Below are 24278 nucleotides of genomic sequence, written 5' to 3' on the forward strand. Positions count from 1 at the left end.
GACTCGCTACCGAATCACGAAGAGCTCAATTCCGGAAGAGAAGTCGATCCGATAATTATTAACCGAAGCGATTCCTTCGTCAGAATAGACAGACTCGACGCATATTTCATATTCTTAGCTCTTTCGGTAAAGTCACGTTGAAGGGAAACAATAAAATAATAAAATGTATATAAAACAATAAAAATTCTCACGACGTTTCGACCATAACACAAACGGTCGCATATTCTTGGTTCTTTCGGCAAAGTCACGTAGAAGGGTAACAATAAAATAATAAAAATATAAAACAATAAAATTATCACGACGTTTCGACTGCAGCACAAGCAATCGTCATCAGGTGTGAAAACCACAGGTGTGAAAACCACAGAAAATTTGAAAATTGGAAATTTTCTTGCTGTGGTTTTCACACCTGATGATGATTGCTTGTGTTGCAGTGGAAACGTCGTGAGACTTTTATTGGTTTATATTTTTATTATTTTATTGTTTCCCTTCTACGTGACTTTACCGAAAGAACCAAGAATATGAATCCCTGCAGACACGAAAGCTTTAAATCGAAATTTAGACTCGACACAGTTGGGTCAAGGTCGGTTGCTTTAAGATAGGAATAATAGGCAACGTTTCGGGCAATGGCCCTTCATTACAGCACCAAATAGATTACCGGATGCATACCGTCCTGGGTTAATGTACTAGAACGGCATCGTGAGTGGGAACGATTCGACTCATCGAAGTCAGTTGCCATAATTGTGTAATGAGAGAGCACCACCTGGGGGGTTACAGGGGACATCTGCATGTCCACCGCTGGGTAACCGGTATCCAATCTGGAGTAAGGACTCAATCTAGGCTAAAGGTAACCGGCGGAGCTACGGGGAATATTCGGGAACCATCTAGAGGGTTTCACGAGGGGGCGTGGCCGTAGGCGGAGCATAGCTCCGCCGGGGGGCATATAAGCGGAGGCAGGAGAGGACTCGGGGTCGGTGTGGGAAGCCTTGGGTCCGGACTGCATCGCCGCTCTACCTCTCCTCGCCAACGACCACGTGGCGAACCCCCAGCGAAGTCGTCTCTCCTCCGGGCACGCCGCCAGCCAGCGGCGTGGACGGAGAGAGAGAGGGAGACGTACCGCAGCAGCGGACGACGGAGCGAGAGAACTACCCCGAGAGAGAGCGCGGAGCTGTGCAGACATTCTGTTAAATAAAAGACACCAGTCCAGAGTCGTCGTGGAAGTTGTTTATTACATTGGAGTCAGAAGTGGTTCTTCTGGAGACGGAAACATACAACAGAAAGAGGAATGTCCAAGCATCTCAAGAAGAAGAAGAACCCACCTGTTGCGTCTTCTGACGACGAGGCGGTGACCCAGAACCTGCCGACCCCGGGATCTGTGGTCTCGGTTACAGGAACTGGTTAAGTCGCCGCACTAAAAGCGGGCGGTGCGGCTGCGGCTTCTTCGCCACGGCAGGTGAAAGACGGCTGGAGGAGGATGGAGGAGCAGCTGGAGTCGCTGCGGATGGTGCTTCTCCAGCTGGTATCGCTCATCGCCTCGTCCATGTCGTCGGGGCGCCTGCAGGAGGTACTGCCGAGGGGTGACGTGCAGAGGCTTCAGACTGGAGCCTCGGAGGGTCCGCCATTACGCGCACTGCGGTGACCACGCGGCAGGATGCTGCCATCTTGGGCGATGTGCCTAAGACGAGGTCGGAGCCTGCCATATTCCAGTGAGCCGCGTGGCGCGCTGGCTGCGGGGGCCGCTGCTCCTGCTGGGCGACACGGGGCGGAGCGCACCCGACGGCTTCCGCACGTAAAATAATTCCTCGCTGCCGGCGGCGATTGGAGTGCCTTCACTTGGAGGTTTGAGGCAGCGTTCCGGTCAGTGCAATGGTCAGAGGAGGAGGCGTTGGTCGCTTTGCCGACCGTCCTAGACGACGACGCTCTAGCGGTCTTTAGATCGATCCCCCCTGAGAAAAAGAAGACGCTTCAAAGTGTTTATGCCGAAATGGCGGAAGTCTATGAACCACCTTCCGACACCCGACGAAAGTTTATGCAGCGGAGAAGGGGAAGCTCAGAGTCTCCGCTCGCCTACCGGAGTGCCCTTATGGCGTTGGCTGTGGCCGCCTACCCCGATGTTAAGCAGGAGGTCCTTGACTCGCTGGTCATGGACCGCATATTGGCTTTGGAAAGAGACATTGGGGTGGTCTTGCCCTCTTGCGGGCATGATGTGCAAATGTCCCGGTGGGCTGCTAGGTGTCTTCACGCACACGAGAGCCTGCAGCACTGGTCCCAAATGGCTGCATGGGCGGGCGACCCGGCTCGGGACGGTGAGCCCAAGGGGTGGTCGCCGACTAAAGTCATGGACATCCCGCCGGAGCACGCGACTGCTGAGGGCGATCTGGCCGCTGCTGTGCCTCGTTGGGGTCGGGGTCGAGACGACCCTTCGCAACGCTGGAGGGTCGGCGGTCCGCGTCCGCGTGAGGTTGGGAGTGGCTGGCGGGCGGCCGTCACCTGCTTCAGGTGTGGCCGCTTGGGCCACTTCGCGAGGGAGTGCAGGCGCCGCCCTCGATCGCCGATTCCGCCTGCTGCTCCGGCTCCTGCTGCTTTTCCGACAGATTACCATCATCCCTCACAGGCAAGTCAGTACACGTCTGACACCCGGCCAAATTCGCCACCTCATGCATCTCGTACCATGGGGCACGGTTGTTCGTATCGCGATTCGGGGGCTGACGGGTTGCGTTCGAGGCCACGTTGGCCTGTTTCGTTGACCCAATGGAAAAAATTGACACGTCGCGTAGTCACGGCGGTTGCGGGATCCTCGACGGTACCTGGTTCCATTCAGGGTGTGGATGTCCACGTCTTAGTTGACACGGGGGCTTCCTATATGATCATTTCGGACATGATCTTTCAATTGTTGTCGATTCCCGTCTCGCGTGTTCGTCCGGCCTATGCCGCTTGTGTAGCTGCTAACGGGGGTAGCATGGGCATCGTGGGTCAGGTGAACGGTCATATCGCGATCGGGGAGGTCGCCGCTTCGGGGCCGGTTCTGATCTCCAGGTCCTTGGCCGTGCCGTGTTTGTTGGGTACTGATTTCCTTGCGAAAATGCCAATAAAGATCTTGGGTGACCAGGGCTGCTTGTAAATGCCGTCTGGTCGCAATGTGTTCTTTCTGCCCTCGTCGCTGGGTTGCTCACCTCGGGGTGCTGACGTGCAGGTGCGGGTCGATGTCACGGTTGAGATCCCGCCGTGGTCCCAAATGTTGGTGCCGCTACGCTATCGAAAAGGGGGTGCCTGCAATAACTCGGCGGCTGGGGTGCTCCTGACCCCATCTAATGCTGCGACTCGGGGTCTGACGCTGGTCGGCGCTCAGACGATTGTTCGCTCCGAACACGCACCATTTCTGCAGGTTCTCAATGGTGGTCCGGATGAGATTGTCATTCCTGCCGGCACTGTTTTGGCCTATGACACCACTGCCTTTACGGAACCCACCGAGGTGTTCTGCACCAATTGGTGGGGGTGACTCATACTTCTCCTGTTTCGGACGATAGATGGATTGCAGAGTGAAAATTCGGCATTGTCGCCCGAACAACGGAATGGGTTGTGCGCGCTTTTGCGTGATTTCTTTGACGTTTTTAGTAAGGACGAGTTGACTTTTGTCTCACCACATTGACACGAGCGGGGCCAGCCCTATTCGTCAAAACTCGCACCGGTTCAGCCCAGGGGAGAAGGAGCGCGTCCAGAGCGCTGTCAGTAACATGCTAGCCACGGATATAATTTCACCATCTAATAGTCCTTGGGGTGCGCCATTTGTGTTGATAAAGAAGGACGGCAACCTCAGGTTTTGTGTGGATTTTCGTAAATTAAATAAGGTTTCGGTGGCCGATGCATATCCACTGTCGCGCAGGTATTTTTCCACTCTCGATTTGTCTCGTTGGCTCGAGATATTACAGGAGTTCACGTTCGACGTCATCTATCGTAAGGGTTCCCGTCATTGTAACGCCGATGCGCTGTCTCAACTGCCGTCGGTGTCTCGTTGTGCGTGTTCCTCCGGGACAAGTCGTTGCTCGCTCGTCGCTTCGCTGCCGCGAACTGTCATGTCCGCGGTGAACGAGTCTCCCTTGCATAGGGCGGATGTGCCGGCCGATGAGGTGTTGCAGTTGCCCCGCTCCGTATGGATGTGCGAGCAGCTGGTGGATGACTCCTTAAGGGCTCTGCGGCATCAGGCGAAACAGACGCGTGAGGGTTCTGTGTCAGAAGGTGGTCGATTGGCTTTTCTGGAGGGCCTTTTGATGTGGAGGGATGATATAGTGGACCGTTGGCGCATTGTGGTTCCAGTTGCTCTCCGTGACGGATTGGTTCGCGTATTGCACGGTGAAAAGTTGGTGCACCTTGGGGTCCAAAAGTCCTTGCTAACTTTGCAACGGGATTATTATTAATGGCCCGGTATGACAGCCGACGTCTCTAAACTTATTCGCTCCTAAATTTTGATTTAAAGCTTTCGTGACTGCAGTAATTCATATTCTTAGTTTTTTCGGTAAAGTCACGTTGAAGAGAAACAACAAAATAATAAAATATATATAAAACAATAAAAAATTCTCACGACGTTTCGACCATAACTCAAACGGTCATCTTCAGGTGTGTCGGTTTGCATAAATTTATTTTTAAACGGCGCATCTATTTATTTATTTATTTATAAAAAATGCTACTGTCATCATGGATAAAATAGAATACAACAACAAAATTAAAGAATTACTCGACGATGGTAGTTATACAAAAATAAAAAGAGATCCCACCAACAGCCTCGTCACACAAACCAACAAAATAATTTCTGATTCAACCGCATTAATTGATCAATCTAAACAGTTTTCGTTGAAACCTTCTGCTGCCAGGCCACCAAGATTATACGGCTTACCAAAAATACATAAAGTTGATACACCTCTTCGTCCCATAGTCTCTACTATCAGCTCCCCCACCTACAAACTAGCTCGTTTTTTGTCTGAAATCCTGCGTCCTTTCACTGGAAAGACCACCTCTGCGGTACAAAATTCTACTCACCTGGTATCAACAATCAAGGGTATTTCCCTGTCCCCAGACGACCTGCTTGTCAGTTTTGATGTAGTTTCCTTATTCACCAAGGTTCCTGTACCTGACACCATTGCAATCATTGAAGACTTGGTTCATCAAGGACTAAACACTGAGGTACCCCCCCTGGTGAGACACTGTTTAACCAATACATACTTCACTTGGAATGGAACTTTCTACAAACAAACTGAGGGCACCCCAATGGGCTCCCCCCTTTCTCCAGTTATAGCTAACATTTTCATGGAGAAATTTGAGACTGACGCCATCCAGACTGCCACTCTGCGCCCAACCTTATGGAAGAGGTACGTGGATGACACTTTTGTCATCTGGCCACATGGCCGGCCTGCTCTAGACCAATTCTTCGACCACATCAATTCCATACACCCAGCCATCAGATTTACCATGGAAGTCGAAATAGATGGCAAGATACCTTTTTTGGATGTCCTAATTAAAAAGAGACCTGATGGTTCAATGAGCCACTCTGTCTACAGGAAAGCTACCCATACGGATGCTTATCTGAAACCGGATTCCCACCACCATCCATCACAGAAGAATTCTCTCATCAAGACTCTGTATCATAGAGCCCAATGCATATCCGACCAGGAACACATAAGCAGTGAACTCAAGCACGTACACCAAGCTCTTAGGGCTAATGGTTACTCCGACTATACAATCCGCAAAGCTATCACTCAAACCATGAAGAAGAACCCTCTTGAGGAGCCTTTCAAAACCATCACTTTACCCTACATTGCTGGGATCACAAAAAAGATCTCCAAAATCTTGAATAAACACAAGATCCAGGTCCGTTTCAACACATTACATAAAATCCGTGATCTGGTTCCGTCTGTAAAAGATGTGATTCCGGACATACAATACCCTGGTGTCTACAAACTAAGTTGCCTCTGTGGTAGTAGTTACATTGGAGAAACCAAATGCCATGTCTCGGACCGCATTCGTGAACACAAAGCAGACCTTAAACACGGTAGGACCAACACCTCGGCCGTAGCAGATCATTGTTCTAATTCAGTAGGCTCACATGCCATTGACTTTTCCAAGACAGAGGTTCTTTGTAAGCCATCTGGCTTCCATGAGAGATTCGTTCATGAGGCTATCCACATATACAAGCACAGAGACAATTTCAACCGAGAAGGTGGATTCTATCTTAGCAATCATTGGAAAGATTTGATAAACCATTTCAGTTCTTAATTGATTGTTCACGCTTACATTGGCTTTCAGACAGCATACATTTTAAAATTTCGTCTCCCCCCTCCTCTTTTCAAAATATAGATGGACTAGTCCTGGGTAAACTGCCAAATCGCTGCGCGTGACGCTAACGTCCTTTTTTTTAAATAAATAAATAAATAGATGCGCCGTTTTAAAATACATTTATGCAAACCGACACACCTGAAGATGACCGTTTGAGTTATGGTCGAAACGTCGTGAGAATTTTTTATTGTTTTATATATATTTTATTATTCGCTCCTGTCATCAGTGCGCCCAGCGGAAGCCGCCGTGCCTGAAGTGCCATCTGCCGCTGCAATCTATTTCCGTTACGCGCATCAATGAGTTGGTGGCTCTCGATGTCCTGGGGCCCTTCCCGATCAATCCCAAAAATAACAAATACCTTTTGGTGGGTGTGGAATATTTTTCCTGGTGGCCGATGGCTTGGCCCTTACCTGACCAATCTGCATCCTCCATCACTGATGCATTGTTGAATGGCTATTTCATGAACAAAGGCACCCCGGAGCAATTGCTCAATTGAAATCGCCTGTTGGGGGCACTAAATTTACCCTGCCTGACCATGTGCGGGACTCCCTGCGCCGGATTTCTGAAGCGCGGGAGGTGGCTCGGATTAACACCACTAAAACGCAGGCACGCAATGAGCGCTGTGCGCGCAGGTCCGGCCACGACTTGTCATGGTCTGTCGGCGACCGGGCCTGGCTGCATTGCCCTCAGGACCCGTTCTAAAACGCCTGTTGGCACCTCTCCCAAACTGCACAAGCTATGGCATGGGCCGGTTGAAGTGGTTGAGGTTAAACGCCCACAGTGTGTACATATTCGGGCAGGTCGGCGTCGTTGGTTCGTCCACCCGTCACAGTTGAAACCCTTCGTTCCGCCACGGGTTGCTTTGTCATCTCCACATATTGGGTTGCCGGGGTCTGGCATATCCGATGAGCCGGAGGGGGTGTGCGGTTGCACGTTGATCCTCCGAAGATTTCTGTTTTGCCGTCCACAGCATCCCAACCCGACTGCTGTCGCGAACGATGGCCTTGCCGGGTCCAGCCGTTACATTGGACTCCTCTGCCGACCGCTACACTTCCAGCCGCGCCGATCGACACGAAGCAGGATACGACTACTGCAGAGGGTCCAGCGTCGCAGACCCGTTCTAAAACGCCTCGATTTTGCCGATCATCCCATTTGTCTTCGCTTTGTTATTCGCCTTTTAATGCCGGCTCATACAGTTCATGTTGCTGTGTTTTTACAGATCCTTGTCGTTGCCGCGGGGTCTTTTATTGCGTCTCTCCATTACGCGTCCAAATTCATTCTTAGCCGGGACGGCTAGGTTTTTTCATCACGGGGGTGGGGGGAACCATCTAGAGCAGGGGTGGGGAACCTTTTTTCTGCCAAGGGCCATTTGGATATGTTACATCATTCGCGGGCCATACAAAATTATTAACTTAAAAATTTTCCTGTTATATTTGGTCAAACATTTAATTAACTCGCCACTAATGTGATGGCTGGAACTGCTTCTCTTTGGCGAGGCGTGTGATGTTAGCTGGTATTGATGATGTTGCTACTCGCAACTGCTTTTCCAGGTTTGCTCCTAGATTTATTTAATTTCGAGTGCCACCTGCGGTTGCCTTGGCAGGGCTCGACCAAATGATTTCGCGGGCCTTATACAGCCCGCGGGCCAGACGTTCCCCACCCCTGATCTAGAGGGTTCCACGAGGGGGCGTGGCCGTAGGCAGCGCATAGCTCCGCCGGGGGCATAAAAGCGGAGGCAGGAGAGGACTCTGCGTCGGTGTGGGAAGCCTCGGGTCCAGACTGCATTGCCGCTCTATCTCTCCTCGCCAACGACCACGTGGCGAACCTCCAGCGAAGTCGTCTCTCCTCCGGGCACGCCGCCAGCCAGCGGCGTGGACGGAAAGAGAGAAAGAGGGCGACGTACCGCAGCAGCGGACAAGGGAGCGAGAGATCTACCCAGAGAGAGCGTGGAGCTGTGCGGACACTTAAATAAAAGACACCAGTCCAGAGTCGTCGTGGAAGTCGTTTATTACAATTGTAATGTCTCAGATGTTGAATTAAGTCGCACGTTTTAAGAGACATTTCATCTCAAGTCCCGCCATGTGCCCAGCTAAGTTGCCACATTTTAGTGGGTTTAGCCTCTAAAACATACCAATTGTACGATGGGTTAGTTTATATTTTTAATGCAAAGTTTATTTAGTAATGCTACATTTTTGACAATTGAAGGGTTCGTTACACAATACTAATAGGTAACTATTCTTAGGATGAAAACTGTTCACAAAGGAAACATTTTAAACATCTTTGCAGGTCCCATGGTTGAAAAGCCTCCGACTATTATCCACTCTGGCCTATTTATATTCAATGTAGACACGGCATTGCCCGTACCGTCGCTAATTTTAACATTCATTTTATAAAGCAGTGTTTTTGACACCGAGTTTATTTTACTATCGGTAGAATGAATATATTTAGTGAACTAATTTTACACGATGTAATGATGTATCCACTGCTGGATTATAGACTCCACACCGTATATATCGTGGAGGATATTTCATCACGCCTGCAGCGAAGGCGGGGGAGCATTGGTGTTGCAGCATAGAAGTTCAGTACAACAACGTATTTTGCTGCACTACCATTGACTGCCCACCGCATAGCTCTGAAGCCTGTGTAATGAGTACACCGACGGTCGCCGACCGGCTGGATAGACTCCGCTGCATCAGCCTTTAGCCAATCAGGATTGAGTGGGATCATCTGTGCCAAAGTTCAAAGGCGGAGCTCAGGGGTGCTCGCGGGGAACCATCGTGAAGGTTCTAGAAGGGGCGTGGCTAGAGGCGGGGCTGGGCTCCGCATCAGGGGGTTGTAAGGGGAAGGAGTTAGGGGCTCGAGGTCAGTGTGGAAAGTCTTGAAGCGGGACCACGTCTCGCGTCTCCGGAACTCCAGCGGCCACGTGGCAGTCCGGGGTTTTCTCCTTGCGCACCGTCGGCCAGCGGTGCGCAGGAGCGGGAAGCGTGAGCGAGCCGTGCGCGGGACAACACCAACTTACGCCGCGCAACGAAGAACGTGCAGTAATTTAAAGGGGAATGGAACGTGCTGTCCAGCCATTAAAGAAATAAATAAAGACAAGTCAGACGTCGTCGCTGTGATTTATTACACCTGTATCACCTTTAATGAATAGGACGAGACTTTTTTTTTTACAAATGTGGAGCGTAAGAGTGGTCACGTACGTATTAAGAACGTGTCACCTTTGCAACAAGACATCCTAAACGAGGGGGCTACGTCTGGCTCAGCCTGTCATTAACCAGGAACCCTTATTAGTCTAAAGCAGTTTTATTCTAGCTCTCCATCTGCAATGTTATTTTCAACCCATTTGTCTAATCTTTGAGTACTTTTCAATGAAGCGAAGAATCCTAATGTAACCTTAATCTGGCTCTGTTGAACTTCTTTCGTACCGTATATATTCAACTGTTAATCGGATATGCGGGGGAAGGACAACCAACAAAACACAAAAAGCAGTTCAAGAAATGAGTTTTCAATGTAGATGTAAAAGCTCCAGTGGCTTCCGAATATCAGAAGCGTTCCAGACTGAGAACTCGGGCGTTAACACCGAACCATACATTACACAGGATAACAGAAAAATGAGGGAAAAAATGGAGGGGTGTGGATAAGATAACGTTAAGAACGAGGTGGAAGAGACCGATAGGTGAAAGGAAGAGTGAGGGATGGAGAATGGAAAGACGTATGAGGTAAAGAAAATAGAAAACCGAAAATACAAAAAGTCGAAAAATGCATGCACTAATTATACGGAGACAAGTGGAACGCACGGATCAAAAGAAAAACATCAAATTAGGGTTATATCAACAACCAAAAATAATGGGCTTGGCCAGGATAGCATGTGGACGAGAGTCATGGTATGGCAGACAAACGAGGGAACGTGCACGAGCGGATGTCCAAAGCTGAAGCAATGAGATTTACTCATCCAACGGTGAAACCGTGAGGGACGGTGATGTGGGAGACCTTCATCCAGCAGTGGATTGATCTTGGCTTTTGAAACTGAATTTGAACTTTTTCCTACGTGAAAATAAGCAAGTACTATGATGGACACCATTGCCATGAACGGCACGTGTAAATGGCAGGCTTATTTGAGGCAAATCACACCAATGTACAATTTGCACTGAGCAATGTGGTTTACGGTCACGCTAACGTGACACTGTCGAGTGCCTCTATGCTCAACGTATGTTGACGGTTAATTTTGCTCACTCGTCACAGCTCTTGTTCTGAGATGTGCTTGATGAAGAATTTCACTAGAGTTGTGAACGTGGGTGGAAATTACACCAAGCTGGACACGTGTCGATAATGCCACTGGGAAATGGCAGCAGACATCACACCGTACTTGCGAGCAATCCATGTATTGGTACACCGACGTCCTTACAAACACCGTTTATTGCTTCAACAGTATCAAGCCGCTATACCACACAAGTCTGACATGGAAAGCTGTTAAAATACATACGATATAAACAAAAGTTAAAGAACCAGGGACAGGACTATATCGAGCAACAGCTGGGGTCAGACACCAGACGGGGTTGGGTTTCAACCCGACATACATTATACTTATTCTGCTGTTACCTTATGGCCTACCAAGTGTTTGTGTGTGTGCATTACATAAATACGCACGTGTCTGTACTAAATATGTAGACACACACACACTGTATATACATATACACACAATCACATATACATTACAACTATGTGTACTGTGTGTACGATACCTCGGGATTTAGGTTTGCATGTAAATAGTATTTGCGGTGAAGTTGCACAGCTGTGTACACAAGGCAGAGCGGGAGCGTTTGGGTTGTAGGCCACAGACACCACACAGAAGCTCTAAGCACCACGCACCGTTACACTACATACTTCCAAGGGTCACCGCTGTGTCAGTGCCTGTCACGACAATAAATTCCGTAAAAATTTACAAAAAAATCAACCCAATGGCGCCATTCTCAAAGCGCTAACAAGCCGAACGATAATTAATCATTTTTTTTCTTATAATTCTTATTTTTTATTATGATAGTATATGACACTTAAAGCTTAAACACATATGTATAAATATATGTACACACAAAAAACTGTAAGTTTAATATATACACATAAGGATGTTTTATATATCTAGTAAAACCGTTTGTGATTGGTCAAAATCTATTTTACAGTAAAACCATGGTCTCATTGAAATATGAAAATTAACAAAAAAATAAATAGGAACTTACATGCAATTTATTAATTGTATATTCATTATATTGCATTAAGCGTTAAAAACTGAAGAGAAAATTTACAAAAGGGATTTGGGCTGTAAGACTCTGATGGCGCTTCCTACGTCGCCAAGGTTCATCTCAAATGGCACAGAACCCAGTCGCCTTACAGCTGCTAAAATGTAAACATTTTCATGCCCATCTACAGTAATTTGTGATTTAATGATCTTATAAGAAGTATTAAACTATTAAGCCTCATTTTTCCATTACATCCCAATATTTTAGAGTCGATGCCGCCTTCCTAACCAATCATAAACGGTTTTACTGTAAAAAGGTTAAGTGCTGACCAATAAGATACGTTTTTACTGGCGGTAAGTACAAAGCAAAGTGCCTATAGTGTTTTATGCAAATTAAGCAATTAAGGCAGTAATTGTTGCTTTAATTTGCACGATAATTAACACATCACGCCACAAACACACAGCAATCTTTCAGCCAATCAACGAGGAAAATAGCCAGCTCATTAGCATACAATGCAAAGCATTGTGGGGCAACGTACGTAAAAATGACCGTTAAAAAAATGCAAAAAGGTTTACATAATTGACAATGCGTTACGCTACCGCATGGCTAGCATCATCACGTCATGACCACACAGACCACTTACATCAGTAATACAAAAGCACAGACTCATTATCGTGAGCTCGCACTGTCACGCGAACTGCGTCGCCAGCAGCACATAGCTGGGCGGGCAGCTGCTGGCCCGAGGGAGAGCCATAGGGCCCATGGCACCGTGGGGCTCCTTGGTGTGTCCACCACGCCACGCCGCCCCTGGGGTGGACAAGGTAGACGGGCTCACAGGGCCGGCAAAGGGAAGGCGGCATCAAAGTACTGCACTCCCTCATGGACCGCCCGTCCCTTCCCCGATTACAGCTACACCTCTACTCCCCACCCATTCCAAACTGTAAAAACTCCATCACACACAACATTCCAGCCCTGCCATCGCGCCACCCGTGAGCTGACATGCCACCACCACCACGGATGTGAGATATCTCATTCCTGCGCTCCGCACTATATCGATACGATATCAAGCGATGTACCACAATATCGATGCGATATCAATAATTTCACTGTACGTTAAACAAAGCATTCACCCCAGCAACGAAATCTGCTAAGACTGAGGTCTATCGCTGGCATGTTTTAATAAAAAAAAACTTAAATCATTCACAATAATTTTAAAAATCTAAGGGGGAAAAAAAACTACAAAAGCCTCAAAGCAGATGTTACCAGGGGGTTAAAAGTTCACATTAGGCTTTTAAGCATTATATTTTTGGGTATGTACATGATCAAATTGACAATCCGAATTTGGCCAAATGGGTAAAAAAATATCGATTCCAATAATGTGGAAATAATTCAATTGATAGTACATCAATATCAAGTCTTGTATCAAAACGGTATGAAACGTTCGATAGTCACACATGCCGTGAGGCCGCGCGGCCCTTGTAGCACCGTGCGGGGTACAACGATGCCCCCAGCTCGCTCCCAACCCACGCCAAAGCCACACATCTTTTCAACCCTCTAAATATATATTTTTTTGACCATTTAAAATATGTATTTGCACAAGTTTTCTGCTCCCAAGAAGAAGCATGGCAGTTTGTTTTGAAAAATAATGTTGAGCCCCAAGCTCGTTTTCCAAAAAACAAAAAAAATAAATTGACGAGTGTGGCAGCAGCACCTGGAAGGAGCGGAGGGACAAGCTTTGTGCATCATCTACAAAAAACAGGGCCCACTTTGAACTGTATCCTTGATTTTCTCTTCAAACCAATCTACTACACTTTGTGCACATTTAACCTCGCGTCTATAAAACATTTAAAATGATTGTCTGTGGACAAAAACCCTCCAGAACGCAATTATGGGTTTGTCTGGTGGCGGTGGCAGCGGAGGAGGAGGTGGCTAAGTGCCGAAACTGTGGTGTCGACGTGCCGCTCACATTGCCCCACCTCTCGTTGCCCAACGCTTTATTTTTATGCATCCACATATATATTCAACTATGTTCATATATAGAAATTAATAGATTTTATATTACTATAACATATTTCGTTTATATTACTGTATCTTTCTTATTGGCACGCTCAGGGGACGTAATTTTGAACTTTATTACAGACATCCCTTTGGACCAGGTGTTTGTAATACTTGTTTTTTAAGATACGTTTATAAACGTATCTTTAAAGAATAAAAACATTTTCATTTCCACAGTTTCCCATATTTAATGTGCAAAAAGAACCCATCCCAAATGTGTTTCTTTTCCCACCACCTTAATGTCATTGTGCCCCAGTGTGTAAAACTTACTTCCATATTTAAGACATTTCTGTTTTTTTTTTAGTTGGTACATTTACCATGTGCCAACTGCATGAAGGTAGGATGTTCAACTAAAATTCCTATCCACCTTCTCAGAAAAGTGTTTTGTAGAGTTTACAGTTTTCAAGTTTGCTTGTGTGGGGCGGCGCTCATCCACTCAGGCCATCCCGCTCGCCACGCAGGCCTCACACAATGGAATCCCAGTCAAAGTCGTTCTCTATCTCCTCTTGGCTGATGCGTCGCTGTGGCAGTGGTAGGTGGTACAAGGGCGGGGGTTGGCCTACATGGCAGACACACACACAAACAGTACTGTATAAACGTTACGTAACGTGTGTGCTTATAAACAGCACACAACACCGTACATACAATTGTATGCATACATTATCAACCAATTATGTTTCTTTCCAACATAAGAGCATCCTCATTCACTGTAAAACGTGAACTAAACATCTAAACGCTTTTGGTTGTGTACATAATCAGTTTGCATGCGGAAACAGGTTCCATTGGTACTGTACGAAAGAGCTCAAAATTATATAGGGCATAAAATAATTTCACAATCACGTTTATATAGCATACGCATGTACATGTGCATTTGTAATGACATTATTAGACTACTTTGACGACTGTATATTTGTTGCCATGTACAATCCACCACTGTTAAATTGTTACACGTTAAAGTATAGCAGTGCAAGCCAGCAGGCTTGAATGGCCATATTTCCTGGTCAACTCCAAGAGTTCCACTTCATTAAAATTACTTTCATTTTTTATAATGCGTAAAAGAGGGTAATTTGCAAGGAATGACTGCAGGCGTTCACAATTATGAATACTAAATAAAGATTATTATACAGGCTTTCTGAATAGAGAACGTGGAGGTGTCACTGCTGATACTAACTTGCGTGAAAACATTCAAATTAGTCAACAACACTGCCTTAAAAAGGAATTGTATACGAGAATTCTTGGCCGTCTGCGGATTGCCAACCGCGATTTCAAGTATACATGGTTCATTATTTGTATACCAATTTACCAACCAAAGCCTGGTGTTAAGGAAGCCATATGGCATAGGTATTACATCATTGCAATACAGCATGACATCATTGAATTGTGACGTCATTCTTAAAAATGTATTGGGGCCATGGTTTTCCTCTACACTACAGCGCCACCCGTGATGGTGCGTAGCCGATCAGCTGCCCCGTCTGTTTTGTTGAACATACTGAACTGTCATTTTCGGAGCGCATAGATCGCGACGCATCGCAACCACATTCACGTAAATTTTTCCCTGAAGCATGGACCCGAAGCATGCGGCGAATGGTCAAGGTGAGTGTTGTTTATGTGGCCTAGGGGAAGAGGGTGGGGGCTAGATCCCTCCTTCTAACCACCTCTTCTTCCCCCATCATCTTATTGTCATCACCATCGTTAACATGAAAGGTATGTCATGTTTATTTATACCATGAGACCTCCTTTGCCAGTATCAAAATATGAGAATAGGTTTTCCCCTTACTTTCTGGCAACAAAACAGGTGTTAAGATGTTAAAACACCAAACTGAAACCTTTTACAAGGAATCATGTCTGCATTAACCACAATGCTTGTGGTCAGAATGCAAACAAAAAACTCGATAATATATGCATTGTCCTTGAAACTGATTGGTCCACACCAGAGACAAATTTCTTCAGAGCCTAGTCTCAAACAGTGTTAGACCAGAGGACGCCAAAAGGCGAACAGCACAAAGACAATGCACTATCAGGACAATGAGAGCTGCTCATCCCGATAATTGCAAGATAGCAGGTGGACAAGATAACAGTTTCGGTGGTGGTGGACAAGAAAACAGTTTCAATTTGTGTTTTCTTGTCCACCTCCACCGTCAGCAGTGTGGGTGTGTGGAGCGAGGTGCAATGCTTTGATTGGTGTAGACCTACTGCCGGTGTCAGAGCCCTCTCCTACATTAACATTAGCTGCCCCGCCCATCTCTATACCTTTATAAACAGCTCTTTGATTTGTGTAGACCTACCACATTAACATTAGCTGGCCCGCCAATCTCTAAACCTTTATAAACAGCTCTTTGATTGGTGTAGACCTACTGTCGGTGTCGGAGCCCTCTCCTACATTAACATTAGCTGGCCCGCCAATCTCTAAACCTTTATAAACAGCTTGCCCTCAGAGGCCAACCTCCCTGTTCCTGATGACGACCGCTTGTGTTGCGATATTTTTTATTCACTTTATTTTCATTATTATTTTATTAATGTTATTATTTTATTGTTATTTTTTCTATCTACATGACTTTACCGAAAGAACCATAGAATATGAATTCCTGCAGTCACGAAAGTTAAGTCAAAACATAAATACAACCACCTCACAAACATTTTGATACTCACAATGCATGGGGAATAAGGCAACCGTGTAACAATCGTGGCTCCGTTTATAATTTACGCTTCCAACTAAAGCAGTAGCTTTAATTGTGCGGAGCTCGCTGGCCAAATGATTACAAGTGTGTGGTGCAAGGCACTGGGCACCTGGGTGAGCGTTTGCGTTGCTCGGCGCAGTGAGGTGTGGATAGCCCGAGGCCCCCACCATGTTTCCAGGTGTTCCATACATTGCACCTGAGAGGGTGAAAGGCGCAACATATTCAGTACATCAAAGTAAAAAAAAAGGGGAAAAAGCTAGAATTAAAATTAAAGTGTGTGCATTGAAAAACTAAAGTACAAAATACATTTTGGGACCTCCTTTGTCATTACCAAAATATGCGAATAGGTTTTCCCCCTTTTTTCTGGCAACAAAACAGATGTTCAGATGTTAAAACACCAAACTGAAACCTTTGACAAGGAATCATGTCTGCATTAACCACAATGCTTGTGGTCAGAATGCAAACAAACCAAAAAACTCTCTGATAATATATGTAGAGTATATATTGTTTTGCATTCTGACCACAAGTATTGTGGTTAATGCAGACATGATTCCTTGTAAAAGGTTTTAAAAGGTTTCAGTTTGGTGTTTTAACATCTGAACACCTGTTCTGTTGCCATAAAAAAGGGGAAAACCTATTCTCATATTTTGGTACTGGCAAAGGAGGTCCCATGATGTAGCTGCTCACCCCGAGCTCTCATTACTCTGATAGTGCATTGTCTTTGTGCTGTACGCCTTTTGGCGTCTTCTGGACTAACACCGTTTTGAGACGAGGCTCAAAAGAAAGCTGTCTCTGGTGTGTACCAATCATATATTAGAGTATTTTTTTTTTAGAATTCTGACCACAAGTGTTGTGGTTAATGCAGACATGATTCCTTGTAAAAGGTTTCAGTTTGGTGTTTTAACATCCGAACACCTGTTTTGTTGCCAGAAAAAAGGGGAAAACCTATTCTCACAAAATAAGTTATTTTGACTCCAGAATGAATCAAATTTTATGTGCTGAATAAAAGTGAGTGGCATCCTTTCTATATATTTTAACTTTTATTTTTGCAAGCCACCCACTTTTATTCAACACATCAAATGCGATTATTTAGTGCAAATAAAAGTGTGCATTGAAAAACTTGTTATACCAAATTTTTGTATGACCCTGTAGAGATAATGATGGCTTGCCTATGTCAACCCTTGTCGATACAATAAATGGAAAGCATGCGCATTGCTACACAACAGGCGATGTAATGAAAGGTTGATAACACGCATCACCGTTATTACAATTTGAATAACGATCATGCCAATTGCAAAGTCGTGAAATTACATTTAGAACAACACGATGCACAACGCGTTTGTCGTATTTGCGATCCTTAAGTACTGTACTGTATGAAAGAAGACAGACTGCAATACTTTAACAATGCGCGCATATGGACAACAGTGCATATCGCGAAGACCGTATTCAAAGTGCACAGATTTAGCACTAATTTAAAGCGTTTATATCAATCATAATTAGAAGATTGACAACCAAAATGAGGATAACATTACGGCATTTAATTGTAAAACATGATCACGGTTCTCACCTGCTCGCTCAACTTGAGCATAACCATGTTGCCCTCAGCCCATCGTAACGGGCGTGGCAAAGCGAATGATACAACTATTAGGATTATAACTATATAAATATTTTAGCAATAGTAGTAATTATTATAATTGTTGGTCTCGTGCTAAGAGGAAACCACAGAGGCCGCTACGGCACCATGACGAGCGGCGATGTAGGCGCTCTCCTTTCATTGGTCAGAGGCTCCCCAACAGCCACTGATTGGACGAGACGTTTGCGCTCGTAGCTCGACGCGACCATTCGAGGTTCAAAAAGAGGGGAGGGGTAAAATTTACGAGGATTCATCATTAAATTAAGTAAAAAAACACGAATAGATCAGGATTGGCGGGAGATGTAGCGGTTTTTATTGATTTATAAAAACTAGAATTTTCACGGCGAGACGGGTCTGTGTATAAAATGTTAGCTCGTTAGGATTCGTATATCCGGAGATATTAATTGGATCTACGAAGCCTAACAAGTTCAATAAAAGTGTGTAACAAACCAAACACTTCACCCTGAAAATATGGGAGAGGAAACATTAAATGATGATGACGGTGTTCAGGTCATGTTTCAGCGAACTGCCTTGTAAGGATTTTGCAACTGCAATTTAGACTTTTGACCTATCACTTACTGCTACCATAAGTGTGGTCTTGGATTTACAACCAATCTCTATACAATAATGCACTTGTCTGTCTGTAAATTGGGGGGGACCAATTTAGCCAAGTGTGGAGGGGGGTTAGCCACACTGCCGAGGTGGAGCGGAGGAGTCGATTGGCCTGAGGTGTAAGTGGAGGGGCTGTTGACATCAAGAGACACTGGGCTGTTGGAGGAGTACCGACGTCATACAAGATTGGGGTGATGTTGTGACAGAGGAGGGGGGGTGATGACGTCACGGGAGAGAAGGCAGTGAGGAGAGGGCGATGACGTTAGACAACACAGACAAGTTGGCGCAGAGGGGCGATTACGTTACTAGATTGAGGTCCGTTGATGAGGGAGGTTGACGTGAAGCTGGGGTGGTGAGGAAAGTGGTTGATGACGTCACGGGTGAGGTGGACGACAGGGAGTGATGACACAAAGTACATATTTGACATCCTTTTCCCCGCCGACGTTCCGGGGACTCCTGCTAGTAAGAGAATGCTCATTTTCTTTGTTACATGCAGATGCTGTTGTTCAAATTCCCCATCTGTAGCAAACGAATTGCTGAGTGCAACCGATGCTGTTTGTTTGTGGGCATCTTTAAAAAGGGCTGGGTACACAACCCAACCAAAATAATGCGAAGAGCCACTCAGCCCTGGTCAGGGTGCTCGTGAGCTGAACTCTTTTCTGAACAGAAAAAGAGTCTGGAATGGCTGTTATATATGGGGCAAAGGCTCTATGAAATGTTGTATTAAAAATAAGTTGTGATATGAAGAATGATCATTGCTCAAAACGTCACCTATTACAAAATGTTGCGAATGCCGAGTTTAGCTATTATGGCAGACTGTCAAAGGTAAGCAATTAATATATTCGTTTCAGCAATATTCCTCCGTACAAAAGCAGCGCAAGTACTATCAACCAGGTTTTTAATTCACATAATCGTCATATCGCTTCTCAGCGGTTGCCACAATCCTGTGTCAATGTGCTCCATTGCATTCCAATATCCCATGATGTAATCAGTCGCCTCCACCTTCTCTTTGTTAATCAACTGCAAAGGCATCCTGTTTCTTGGCGGTTAGTCTTTGAAGTAATCCGTTGATATTTTTCAGAGAGTCAAACGAATGACAGAAATACATTACACTGTTGCATAAAATAAGGACAAGAAAGAAAGCGGCATACGTGAAGGGGCACTTGGCAGCTGGTCTCGGCCAACTGGCTGGAAGAGCCCAGTCTGTGAGAAGAAGTGTCCCAGGGAGGAGCACAGGTCGGCCAGTTGGCTTGTGTCCAGGCACCAGTTGTTCATGTCTGCCCGCCGCATGCTCTCCAGCAACTCTGCGGGTGGTTGGACACATGAGCACGACCCATCCAAGCAGAGATGTCCGAGCTAAAAACAAGTTGGCTCGAGAGAACGCAATGGTGGAAAGATAAAGTGACTGCCGATTTGGACGGCCTGTTGTACCTTGGACACGAACAAGATATTAGAGGCTGATAGAACGGGTACTGCTCACGCGTTCATCAAAATAGTCATGCTGCTATATGTCAGGTCACAAATACTAATTATTTTAAAACATACTATCCCGCACGAAGTTTAGTAAGCAGTACTGGACGTTAAAATGCCTCTTCAGTTACATACCATCTGTAGTCCTTAAGAAGGGAATATAAAAGCATCCTTGAAGACAAGAGGCACAAACATCCTTGTTTTTAATATGAGCACGCCACGTGTTACCATAACCTTTACATGCATACATGCGGTGGGATGCATTAGTACAACTTCAAAAAGGCTGCCTTAACCCCTCTATACTTACTAGCCCATCATTCATGCCGAGCCAGTGAGAAATAATACTAATTACAGGGGGCGGGCCCCATAAAATCCTAAATAGTGCACGTTCACCGGTCTTTGTGATACCGACGCCTGTGGGTGGGTGTTGCGCTGCCCCAACACTTTAGGTACAAAGATAGCCCCGAAAGAAAAAAAGGGCATCTGTGTATGTACATTACCATTTAGATGTATAAAGCACGTAGAATAATTTGCATATGAAGATGCATAATTAGGGAGGATGGCAAATTGGAAGTGGTAGCCTAATTATAGTGGAGAAGATATAGCAGGATCACAGGTATGCGATAAGATTTTACAATCTAGATTTGAAGTTTTCGTGACTGCAGGGATCCATACTCTTTGGTTCTTTCTGTAAAAAGTAAAGTAGGTATAAAATAAAGTAAATTAAATCACGACGTTTCGGGCGCAACACAAGCGTCCGTCGTTAGGTGGGACAACCACAGCAAGATACAATTGTTGAATTGTCGTTAGGTGGGACAACCACAGCAGGAAACAATTGCTGAAGTGTTGTTTCTTGCTGTGGTTTCCCACCTGATGACGGACGCTTGTGTTGCACCCGAAACGTCGCGATTTAATTTATTTTATACCTACGTGACTTTACCAAAAGAACCAAAGAGTAAAGATTTTACACATTTATAATAAGCTTCATTTTTAGTTAAGACAAAATATTTTTCACGTGCGATAAAACTGTGGACATATGTGAACAACAAAAACAATAAAACTAATAATACTTTGATTTTCAGCTTTCGTGACTGCAGGGATTCATATTCTTGGTTCTTTCGGTAAAATCACGTAGAAGGGAAACAATCAAATAATAAAAATATAAAACAATAAAATTATCACGACGTTTCAACTGCAACACAAGCAATCATCATCAGGTGTGAAAACCACAGCAAGATAAACCACAGCAAGATCATTTTCTTGCCGTGGTTTTCACACCTGATGATGATTGCTTGTGTTACAGTCGAAACGTCGTGAGAATTTTATTGTTTTATATTTTTATTATTTTATTGTTTCCCTTCTACGTGCCTTTATCATCCATAACAGGTTATTTTTTAGTTAGGTCGCATAAATATAAATGTGTCGTTAAGCCTGCCACCACCCGACATAGCCAATTAGTAAGGTTTGTCACGAAAAAACAGAACATTAGAGAATCTATCGAAATTGAGAGAAGTAAAAATAATTTTAACCGTTCGGATAGCTACAGGCTTAGTGCTGCTTGGAAGCAAATCATCAAATAATACATTGTTTAAATGCATGCCTATACAGGTCACCACCATAAGTCAATGGGGATTACCTGTAGGCAGACAGTAACAGGTACTGCTATTTATTGCAAGCAAACGACAGGAGGTACAAGAACAATGTGCATGCATAACGTATGTTGATTACCGTATGAATAACCCAACTGGAAATGGATACCCATTGTAATTCATATGCATTTATTAATCTCCCCCCTTATCACGTGAAGGGCTCACAAGTGACGTCAATAAATCTATCCCTCTATTTACGGAACAAAAACAAGAGGATTTCTCCACAAATCTTGCTGTGCGACAGATGATGCTAGTTGTAATCACTGGCGAAACGTCGTACTCAGATTGTAAATGTTGTGGATTTGCTCTCCAACACACCGGTGTGCTGTACGAGTAACGAATTGGCATGTTCAGTTTACGTGACAAACTAATTGGCTTGTGTCGGGTGGTGGCGGGTTTAACGACACATTTATATTTACACGATCTAACCCAGAAAAACCTATATTATGGATAATAACTCTGTTCACATTAAAACAAAAATATAAAAGCATATTAAGGTCTTGAGTTTATAAGGTGTCAGCAAGAGGATGACCATAGGGTGGGGGAGCTCCAGAGAACATGGGAAAATGAGTGACCTCACATTAAGTGGAAACCGACTGGTGCAACGGGCAGGGGGGACTAAGGGTTTGTGCCCTCCTACGAGCAAGCCATACCACTAACCTGATTAAGTCAGAGCTGCACTAATAAAAACGAAGCCACGTACATGAATGGTTTATGAACACGTATGCACACAACCTTGTGTGTAAGGTAAAGGGGTGGTGCTGCAGAGTTACTGCGTACAACTCACCTTGATACTGGGACATGTCCACTTCGGCCCAATTGAAACTGGATGCTCGTCGACAGCTCTCCTTCAGCAGGTCCAGGTTAGACCAGAGCCCGGGACTCGGTACTATCAACCAAAGAACAGCAACATTCACAGATCCGAGAACATCATAAACACACACAGCGTTCACGTCATAATTTACTGCATTTATGTTGCCTATGAAAATATAACCTGGAATATGCCCAATCTCATCAGATCTCAGAAGCTAAGCAGGGTTGAAGCTGGATATTATGATGGGCAACCATTACGCATAACACAGGTGTAGGCTGCTGCAGGGCTCTCCCACGATTGTAGGCTTATTATGCTTTTTATATTCTTAGTTCATTACGTTACATCTTTTTTTATGTATCATTGTTATTGTTGTTTAAATTGTGTCAGTTGCTTTTAATTTGTCTTCTAAAACACTTTGGATTGTATTTTATGCACAAATCGTGCTATATAAGTCAAGTTTGATTTGATTTGTTTGAGTGTTATATTAACAGAGGGGGGGTATAGAAAACTCTACAGTTGCATTGTAAACGCTCGCAACGTCTATGCTCCCTGCTCCCCGCCTTCATCCACTTGCACTGATCAGTGTCCAAGTATGGTCACTAATCCCCACAATGTGGCATGGAGAGACCCTCATCCAGCAGTGGAATGACAAAAAAAATGGTAAAGTGTACACACATATTCAAATGTATGATCTCCCATAGCATGTGCAGCCAGACAGCTACTCACGTGGGCCTCCGTTGCCAACACCCTGTGCGGCGTGACCCGCGTTGGTCCCATACGGGCAGCCGGTGGGTCCCTGGTGGGAGAGGCGTGGCGTGGGGTGCGTCACGGCCTGGTGGGTGGCGTGGCCCAAGTGCTCGGCCGATGGCGCGCTGCCTGCTCCATCGCCAACGCCGCCTTGTGCCGCTGGGTTTATCATCCCTGTGCGACACGCCCCGGAAGTGAGTGAAACAGCCACAGGAATTCAACCTTTATAAGTTGTGGTAACATATTGTAACACCTTGAACAGATTGCAATTTCTTGGGTTTTCAAGTTTACATAAATGTCTAGCCCAAAGGGTTCACACCAATCAGTGAGACACCTGACTGAAAAACCTTTGGAAAACCCGAAAAAAATGGAGGTAGGAACCCAAACAACAGAAAAACCTGAGACTTTGATGCACAAAAACATTTAACTATCACACAGGCAATGGCGAGTCTACTTTTCGGAGAAAAGCGAGGGGGTTCTGAGCTTGCACAGCAGCTATGTATGTTTAACTTCTTTCGCATCGTACGTAGCCAATCGTGCCAATCGGAGGTGCAATAATAGGCTAATGTACACCATACCCATATTAGTTGAAGTCACCTTACAAGTTCTTACAGTAATACCCTGGTTTATGCCGGCGTTGCGGTCTTGAAAGGTGCGACCAATTTCAAAACGACGTAAATCAAATCAATTTACGGGGTAGGTGGAGGCGAAAGATACGAGACGATGCTGTCAGCAACGTAAGTGTGCGTTGAGGCGACGCAAATCAGGTAGTGGTAAAAGGGGGAGACGTAAATCGGGGTATTACGGTATTCGTTTCCCACTATTTATTATAGAAGGGCTGTGAGCAAAGACGAGGTTTCTGTAACAGAGCCTACAAAAGACCCGAAGCACTGGCAGCTGCCGGTGCACTACATAAATAGGACTGAGTGAATTATTTTCTGGTAAAGAACAAAAAGACTTCACATTACACGGTAATGTAAGCCATCTAGCTGCCAAAAAAAAAGGTTCTTAGATGCAACCAAAAATCCTTACTTTCGCATCACAATTGCATTATAATTAACT

At 45.3% G+C, this 24278-nt stretch overlaps 2 protein-coding genes across 5 annotated transcripts in view; one reads left to right on the forward strand and one right to left on the reverse strand.

Annotated features, from left to right (window-relative positions):
* The first annotated feature begins 29 nt into the window (after positions 1–29).
* LOC142928023 (uncharacterized) lies at positions 30–9418 on the forward strand. Its single transcript, XM_076069243.1, has 2 exons — positions 30–2611; positions 7295–9418. Exons 1-2 carry the CDS (start codon positions 1982–1984, stop codon positions 7619–7621), a joined length of 957 nt encoding a protein of 318 aa, XP_075925358.1. The 5' UTR covers positions 30–1981; the 3' UTR covers positions 7622–9418.
* Positions 9419–10722: 1304 nt separating this feature from the next.
* Positions 10723–24278, reverse strand: part of FOXJ3 (forkhead box J3) — a 61884-nt gene continuing 48328 nt past the window's right edge. For all 4 annotated transcript variants that reach the window (XM_076069238.1, XM_032965575.2, XM_076069239.1 and 1 more), the window contains 5 exons: positions 23196–23390; positions 22443–22544; positions 19688–19840; positions 16401–16487; positions 10723–14172 (listed from right to left, as the gene is read on the reverse strand). In XM_076069238.1, coding sequence (XP_075925353.1) covers positions 14078–14172; positions 16401–16487; positions 19688–19840; positions 22443–22544; positions 23196–23390 — 632 coding nt within the window. In that variant the 3' untranslated portion in view covers positions 10723–14077. The remainder of the gene's footprint in view (positions 14173–16400; positions 16488–19687; positions 19841–22442; positions 22545–23195; positions 23391–24278) is intronic.

The sequence above is a fragment of the Petromyzon marinus genome, chromosome 2 (genome assembly GCF_048934315.1).
Source record: "Petromyzon marinus isolate PM22_M1 ecotype Great Lakes invasive population chromosome 2, UKy_Petmar_22M1.pri1.0, whole genome shotgun sequence".
Taxonomy (NCBI): Eukaryota; Metazoa; Chordata; class Hyperoartia; order Petromyzontiformes; family Petromyzontidae; genus Petromyzon; species Petromyzon marinus.